Source organism: Nycticebus coucang, chromosome 14 (assembly GCF_027406575.1).
Source record: "Nycticebus coucang isolate mNycCou1 chromosome 14, mNycCou1.pri, whole genome shotgun sequence".
NCBI lineage: Eukaryota > Metazoa > Chordata > Mammalia > Primates > Lorisidae > Nycticebus > Nycticebus coucang.
Genome location: NC_069793.1, coordinates 8737514 through 8746170, shown reverse-complemented (window position 1 = coordinate 8746170; position 8657 = coordinate 8737514). Strand labels below are relative to the sequence as shown.

General features: G+C 50.0%; 1 protein-coding gene across 1 annotated transcript; it reads left to right on the top strand.

The window, feature by feature from the left end:
- The first annotated feature begins 878 nt into the window (after positions 1–878).
- BATF2 (basic leucine zipper ATF-like transcription factor 2) lies at positions 879–6324 on the top strand. Its single transcript, XM_053560997.1, has 3 exons — positions 879–1050; positions 2821–2925; positions 5668–6324. The coding sequence occupies exons 1-3, from the start codon at positions 1012–1014 to the stop codon at positions 6322–6324; spliced, it is 801 nt and encodes a 266-aa protein (XP_053416972.1). The 5' UTR covers positions 879–1011.
- The last annotated feature ends 2333 nt before the right edge of the window (positions 6325–8657 follow it).

Genomic DNA, 8657 nt, shown 5'->3' with positions numbered 1-8657 from the left:
CTACATATTATGCATCCACATTATGAAACCTCATAGAAATGACAGCATATTGTTCAGATCTTATTACAGCTTGCTCTTCTCACATAATCGGCTGTTTTGAACCTTACACCGCATCACATCTGTGAATGTTTGTTGAGGTCTTATTCTGTCTGCACCAGGCATGGTTTCAGTGACTTACCTGCCTTAACTCATTTAATCTTCACAATGAAATTATTTTTATCCCCATTCTACAGATTTGGAAACAGAGGCACAGAAAGGTGAAATTATAAACCCAAGTCACATGGCTTGCAAACTGGGCTCCTAACCACTACACATCAATCTCTGCTCTGTGGTTTATTGTAGGAAAACAGTAATTTACCCATCTGTTCTATTTTAGAGACATTGCTTATTTTTACAGATGTGCCTCAACATTGGTCTCAGAGTGCTTGGGGGTGGTTATATTACCTTGCTTAGTTTCTACTTCAAGCCCAGAAGTGGGTATTTGTACTACTCCTTATGCCCTTTACGGACAAGGAAACTAAGGCTCAATGAGGGTAAGTCACCTTCTCAAAGCTGCACAGCTCTAATGTGGGCTGTGAACCTGGGCTCCCCAATTCCAGAGCCCAGGGCTCTCTCATACCTTACATGCACCCTCAGTCCCTGCTGGCTTCTCTCAGCTCTGTCCCTGGTCACCTGCCCTCCCTTCCCTAGAACACCCTCCCCATACCTAGCCTTCAGTCTTCCCTCTTCTCCACCCTTCACCATCCTCATTCCAGAGAAGGGGCCCAACCGGAAGGCCAGTTCATGTTAGGAAATTCCAGCCACGTGAGCAACCCTGAGCCAGGGATTCTGGGCAGCCAGTGGCTTTAGGAGAAACTGAAACTTGGCTTTCTGGGGGCGGAGTGGTCATTGGGGATTTAAAGAGTCACCACTTCCGTAGACTCCCAGAGGGCACTAGGAGGTCACAGCTGGCTGCAGAGGGATGAGGGACACCAGCATAGGCGGCCGAGCCTCTGCTCCCCTGCCTCAGCCATGCACCTCTGCAGGGGAGATGAGCTGCTGACCAGGAAAGTGAGTACAGGGGACCAGGGGTGGGGATGAAAAGGGGAACATGCCCTGGACGAGTGCCCGGGCAGTGAGGGGTGCAGTGGGGAGCTCCTGGTCTCAGCTCTGTCCCCACGTGCTATGTGACCAAGGGCTGCACACACCCCTCTCTGCATCTCACTTTCTTACCCTGAAGTTGGGGTTTAGAATGAAGGTTTTCTAACTCTCATGTTGCAGATCCAGCCTCCAGGTTAGAACTTGGCCTCTTACCTGTTATCTCCTCGCAGGAGCCTTCTCTTCCCTCCCCAAATTCCACGGGCTATGGTTTCCCTCAGAGGCCCTGACCCTGTCATAGGACCTGCAATCCCTGGGCCTCCCCCTGCGCTCCATAAGTCCTTCCTCAGCTATTAGTCTCTTGGTCTTCCTAGAAGCATGTGGCCAGGTTGGAGCTATGGCATATAGTCCTCCACCAGGTAGCCAGGGTCTCACCTGAGGTTGTTACTGAAAATATATTGCGAGAGCAAGCTGGGAGGGGCTTGGGCTGTGAGGTCCCAAACAGTCCCTCTTGCCCTGACCGTCTTGGCTGTGGGTATCTGTTTGTTTTTTATAGAGACAGAGTCTCACTTTGTCACCCTTGGTAGAGTGCTGTGGCGTCATAGCTCACAGCAACCTCCAACTCTTGGGCTCTAAGCAATTCTCTTGCCTTAGCCTCCTTAGGAGCTGAGACGACAGGTGCCTGCCACAATGCCTGGCTATTTTTAAATTTTTTTTAGCAGGCCTGAGCTGGGTTTGAACCCACCAGCCCCGGATTATGTGGCCAGCACCCTAACCACTGAGCTGTGGGCTCCCACCCTGGACTGTGGGTATTTGAATTAAATATTTCACCTAAGTTTTATTGACTCCAGAGTAGAGGATGGTCAGTACCGTCAACCTTTGAACCCACTCCTCTGTCAGTACAGACTCTTCATTCATTCATTCCTAAATACTGCCCCACTAGAATGTCAGCAATTGGAGGGCAAGGAGTATTTTTTTGTGTTTATTCCAAATGCAGTTTTTTTTTTTTTTTATTGTTGGGGATTCATTGAGGGTACAATAAGCCAGGTTACACTAATTGCAATTGTTAGGTAAAGTCCCTCTTGCAATCATGTGGAGGGCAAGGAGTTTTGCCTGTTTTGTTCATTGCTGTGTCCCTCAGCTTAGTGTCTGGCACATAGTAAGTGCTTAATAAATATTTGCTGAGTAAGTGAATATCAGCTCTGGGCCTGCATTGGGCAGGTGCTCATGGAACTGAGTCAGGCCGTGGCCTTGCCTTTAAGGGCTCATGGTTATGAAAATCAACATCTTGACTGTGGGAAGAACAGCAGTGGGAACAGCACAGCTGATGCCCAAGAGCTGCCTGCTGAGTGGGTTTGTTTGTTCAATAGCAGCTGGTAAGTGAGGCATTGTGGGGCCACCATTGCAGGGATGGGGCACCTGGGCCCAGAGACATGAATGACTTGCCCAGAGTGTCAGGGCTTCTGTGAATGTGGGGTTTGAAGTCAGTCTTGTCTGGGTTTAAATTCTAGGCTCCCTACCTTCCCTGCTCACCCTCATCCCATGTGAGTTGTGAGCAGGACATGGGTGAGGCCAGGATTACAAAGTGTACAGCGCCTGTAATGGGGGATGTGGGAGCTAGACGAGCCTCAGGGAAAACAGGGACCCTAGGGGACTTGACACAAGGAGAAGGACTTGGCTGTACAGATGATTGGCCAGGACAGGGGATGCAAACCCCTCAACTCTTTGCCTGGTCCCCTTCAGGATCCCGAGGAGCTTCAGAGGCAGCTGAAGAAGAAACAGAAGAACCGGACGGCTGCCCAGTGCAGCCGACAGAAGCACACAGACAAGGCAGATGCCCTGCACCAGGTGGGGACACCCTCCTTTTCTGTCCCTGATTCCACTTGCCTGGCCCAGCCACCTCTTCTCTGTCCTGCCTATGAGCAGTTTTCCTCTAAACTGCTGTGTCCTAGGTTTGGTAGGAGGAAAGGGTCCTGTGGCTGATATTTGGGAATTTCTGAGTGTTGAGTGCAAACTATGTGCCAGGTACTCAGCCCAGCCCTGCCCTTAAGGTACCCCCAGTCTAGGGGAAGTGGCAGCAAATAGGGAGAACCCAACACAGCAGCCAGGTGAGGCACTTGCTGAAATGCAGGCTCTTCCTCCCTCACAATGTCCCATCTCGTGAGGCCAAGCACGGCCCAGAAACCTGCATTATCATAATCGTCCTGGGGTCAGTGTTCAGGTGGTGGCCAAGTTCAGGGTTAAGATGGGCAGGGTGTCCAGTCCCACCCACCAGTTGCTTCCTTTGCTGAGCTTTACTTTCATCTGAAAATACCATATACTGGCTTGGTTAAACAACAGACATTTAGTTCTTACAGTTCTAGAGGTGGGGAAGTCCAAGATCCAAGTCAATTTGCTTCCTGGGGAAGGGCTCTCCTCTTGGCTTCTAGGTGGCACCTTCTCCTTGTGCTCAAGGCCTTTCCTCAGTGCACATGGGGGAGAGAGCCATCTCTCTCTCTTCCTCTTCTTCAGAGGAAGGACATCAATCTTACTAGATTAGGACCCCACCTTTATAGCCTCATTTAGTGTAAATTACTTCCTAGAGGCCAGGTGTGGTGGCTCACGCCTGTAATCTTAGCACTCTAGAGGCCCGGGCAAGAGATTACTTGAGGTCAGGAGTTCAAGACCAGCCTATGCAAAAAGTAGACCCCATCTCTACTAAAAATAGAAAAATTAGCCAGGTATGGTAGCAGGCACCTGTAGTCCCAGGTATTCCAGAGGCTGAGGTAGGAGGATTGCTTGAGCCCAGAAGTTTTAAGGTTGCTGTGAGCTAGGCTGAGGCCATGACACTGTAGCCTGGGTGACAAAGTGAGACTCTGTCACAAACAAACAAACAAACAACCTCTTAGACATCTTATCTGTAAATACAGTCCCATTGGAGGTTAAAAGCTTGTTTCGGCATATGAATTTTGGGGTAGGGATGTAATTCAGTCCAGAAAACATGGATAGTGGCATTGTGTGGTATAAAGAAGGGATGAAGGCCGGGCACAGTGGCTCATGCCTGTAATCCTAGCACTCTGGGAGGCTGAGATGAGTGGATTGCTTGAGCTCAAGAATTTGAGACTAGGCGGCGCATGTGGCTCAACGGAGTAGGGCTCTAGCCCCATATGCTCTAGGTGGCGAGTTCAAACCCAGCCCCGGACAAAAATGGCAAAAAAAAAAAAAAAAAAAAAAAAGAATTTGAGACCAGCCTGAGCTAGAGCAAGACCCGTCTCTAAAAATAGCTGGGCATTGTGACAGGCACCTGTAGTCCCAGCTACTTGGAGGCTAAGGCAAGAGAATCACCCAAGAGTTTGAGGTTGCTGTGAACTATGACACCATGGCACTCTACTGAGGGCAACAAAGTGAGACTCTGTCTCAAATAAATAAATAAAGAGGATGAAGTCTGACCTGGTTTTGAAGGATAAATAGGAGTTTTTCCAGAGGATGAGGGTAAGAAAACGCACTGGGAGTAATTGAAACAGTCCTGGCACAGGTGCAGGGGAGCAGCAAGCACCCTGTAGATGGGGCAAGAGTGGGGATGCTCAGGATGGTGGCTACAAGACCCTGTGCATTCATTTATTCATTCCTCCCCTAGATGCCTGTTACAGAGTGTCGAGTGTCTCCTATGTGACACTGGAGATGCAGCTGTGAAACACTCTCAGCCCCACCCACAAGGCTTATATTCTCATGGGGAAACCAGATAGACAAATAGATGATCCAGAAAGTATTTGAGGCATGGAAATAAAATTCATCCCGCATTTACCAATGTTGTCATCTTGAATCCTTACTTAGAGCTGCAATATTTTGATTATTGTCCCAGTGGGTTCTCAGATCCTGGTGCTCAGCTGATTCAGGGACACCAAATCAAACACGTTCATGGTGTCAACCTGTAAAACAGTCCCCTGAATCCTCCATCAGTATTCCAGTGGGCAAGTTCTGGGGACTGGCAGGTCTGGCAGGGGCATTAGGCGAATTTGAGTGCCCAGGACAGATGATATCAAAGTTGCCACGTGAAGCCCATGTCATGATTAGCACAGGGAGGGGACGGAAGAGTATCCAGGCAAAGGAGACAGGAAATATAGTGAGGCAGCAGAGTTCGGGTGAAGGACAGGAAGAAGGCAAGAGTGAGAAAGCTGGGGGTCTGAGCCAGGGTCACCATGTAGGCCTCTGATCCCATGGCAGGGAGTTTGGCCTCCTGACTCCTGAAAGCCCCTTAAAGGGCTTTAACCTACAATTAATGATACAGTTACTGAATGGTTCCGCTGGGCAAGAGAATGGGGTGGTTTGGAGGCTGGTGGAGACCCCAGATGAGAAACGGTGTCCAGCTCAGGGCACCAGTGTGGGTATGGAGAGCAGGCAGTCTACCCCGGCAGGAGGTGGAATGGGGACACTTAGTGCATAGTTGTAAAACACTCTGGCCACAGAGTGGCCATGGGGCCCCAGCTTGGACATTCAGATGGCAGTGGGATCATTCCCTTGAAGTCAGGAACCCTGAAGGGGAACAAGGCCCATGCCAGGTCCCTTATGCTGGCTGACAGCTCCCTCCCTGCCCATCTGCTTCACCTGCAGCAACACGAATCCCTGGAAAAACAAAACCACGCCCTGCGGAAGGAGATCCAGGCCCTGCAATCGGAGCTGGCATGGTGGAGCCAGACCCTGCATATGCATGAGTGCTACTGCTTGGCTCCAGAGTCCCCCAGCTGCTGGGACCAAGCGGAGAGGCCACACATCCCCACCCCTCAGAGACAACAGGGCTGCCAGGAGCAGCCTGGGCTATTTCAGCCTCCAGTCTGCTCTCTGCCAGCTCAGCAACTCTCTCCAGGTCCACAGCCCGCTGGTTCCCCTGGCCTCCTCACATCCCCTATGCCCTTGCTAACACTGTCCCCAACTATGGTTACTATACCTCCTGCCCAATTGCCCCGCAGCTCTGTCCTGTCTGCCACTGGCTTCAGCCTGCCAGGGTCTTCCTATAAGCTCAGTGCCCTCCTACCCAGCTCCACAGTCCAACCTGCCCCTCTACAGCCCATTGAGCTGGAGCACTCCATTGAGGGCAGGCTGGGGTACTCTCCCTGCAACCCTTCAGGTGCTCTGAGACTTGCAGGTCAGCAGAGCAGGGAGCACAAGCTTGCTTTCTCTGCAGCAGACTGGCAGGGGCTGGGTGTGGATTCCAGCCCCCACCCTGTCCTGGCCTTCCCTCTGCTTTCCTCTGCTCAAGTCCGCTTCTAACCTGGTCCCTGGAGCTGGGCTGGCCCTTCCCTTGAGCTCTGGAAGCAGCCTCAGCACACTGGCGTCTTCCCTGTGACTCCTGGAGGCTGCTCTTCTAGGCTGAGCAGCTAGGCTGGATGGAACAGTGGAAAAGGAAGCTGTCCCTGAGTGCCTGCTGCTGTGGCAGACCCTGTCACTGCTACCATCTGATTTCAACCTTACAGTCACCCTGAAAAATGGAGATTTTCACTCCCATTTTTTCAGATAAGGAAACAGAGACCCAGAGAAGTCCAAAGTCACACAGCCTTTCCTGGGACCTGAAACACCACTGTCTGCTCCTCCCTCTCCTGGTGGGCTCCTGGGCCAAGTGCCCCAACAACTGAAGTCTTGGAAACCAAGGGCTGGTGTAAGGAGGTTTACATGCTGGGAGTAGAGGGGTACTCTCCCCAGTGCAGTCCCAGAGATCCCGCCCTTGCAGGGGCCAGTCCAAAGATCAAGCCTGGGCAGGCAGAGACCAAGTAGAAGCCCTAAAGCGGCCTCTTTCTTCCCCAAGTAGTGTTTGCAGTGGCAAGAAATTGAACCTGTGGGTAGGAGTTGGGGAGAGTCGTGGAAAAGACCCTTCTGGGATTTCTGCAGCCTGTATACCCACAGCCATATAAGGCTTCTAGTATGTTCTGCAGGGTCAGCTCCCCAGGATATTCCCAAATATTTCCTGCCTCCCACTGCCCCTAAGGCTATGGTGGGAGAACCATTAATCTCACACACCAGAGCAAGACAGAACAATAAGGGAAGAGCGGGACTTGCACCCGGCAGCAGGGAGGCCTGTGTCTTCTCTGGCAGCACCCCACCCCTGGTTCCCCTTACCCCTGGGCCCTGCCTACACAGCTCCCTCTGCTCTTTGGACTGAGCTGATGGCAGCCAAAGAGCAGAGCCTAGGACCAGATGGAATCTCAGCAAGAGGGTTTCTGGTCCGAGAGGGTTTCTCACTGAGACTCTAGGCCAAGCACTCCAAGGGGGCTTGAGGTGAGAAACCTCAGCTCTCCACTCAGCTTTCCATACACAGGAAAGCAAGACACTATTAGTATTTAACACACTCCTGGGTGCTGAACACAAGTCTTGGCATATAAGTGATGGCAAATAAAGTGTTTTTGAGACCTTTTTGGTTTGCCTAGTTGTTTGCTTTTGTTTTTACTTAGACAAAGCAGGGTCTTTGTTTTTAACTCCAGATAGAGCTGGAGTGCAGTGGTACGATCATAGCTCACTGTAACTTTGAACTCCTGGGCTCAAGGGATCTTCCTGAGCTGATGTTGAAATTCAAGTTCAAAGGCCATCTGCTGCAGAACTTACTCTTGCTTGACAGAAGGTCTGTCTTTCTAATTCTGTTCAGGCTGATTGGATAAGGCCCGCCTACATTAGGGCCAGGTGCTTTACTCACAGTATGCTAATTGAAATGTTGATCTCATTTAAAAAACACTCACAAAAATATCCAGAATAATGTTTGATCACACATCTGAGCATCATGGCCCAGCCAAAATGACACACAAAACTGATCATCATGCCAGGGTCATGTACCAAAGGCAGGTTAAGAGATTGTGGATGACAGCAGAGCCAGGGTCAGCTGGTTCATGGAGCCAAAATGCCACTGATTGCAGGTGGACTGGAGTCTGGGACAAGAGTAGACATTAGTCATGGCAACAGGACTCAGTGTGGGGGATTAAGGATACTGTGGCCTGGCTTATGTCTATAAACCCTAAAGTATGTCAGGCACTGCACTGCTTTTTACTTGGATTAACTCGATGACACCCCTAGTAACTCTGCTAAGTTAGTATGCTTATCATCCTCCACTATTCAGAAGGGGAAACAAGGCCCAGAAGAGTTAAGCACAAGGTCACATAGCTGGGAAACTGTATAGATTCAGTTGAACAATGAGAAGCCCCTTAACTGTAGGCCATCTCACCTTCAGCCTTCCCTGGACTCTCACTACAGGCCCTGAGTGGAGAGTGGCACATGCCAATGGACATAACCCAAGAGGCTAAGACTCAACCTTCAGCTCAAAATAAATAAGAGAGGGGGGTGATGAAGTTAACATTTGTGTGCTCATATGACAGACTCCTGAAGAGATGCTATGAATAAAGAATTCTTTGAAGATGATTTAATGAGGTGAGAAGATACTTGTGACATATTAAGCAGAAAAAATAGAATGTGTAACTGTCACTGAATTTTGATATTAAGTTTGTTTAAAAACATAAACAAAATAAAAGGAGTGAAAGGGAGCATATTTTGTAGATTGTTGAGGAGGGGTAAGTGCTAATATCTGTGAATCCCCAAATTTGTAAACATAGCTACCATTATAG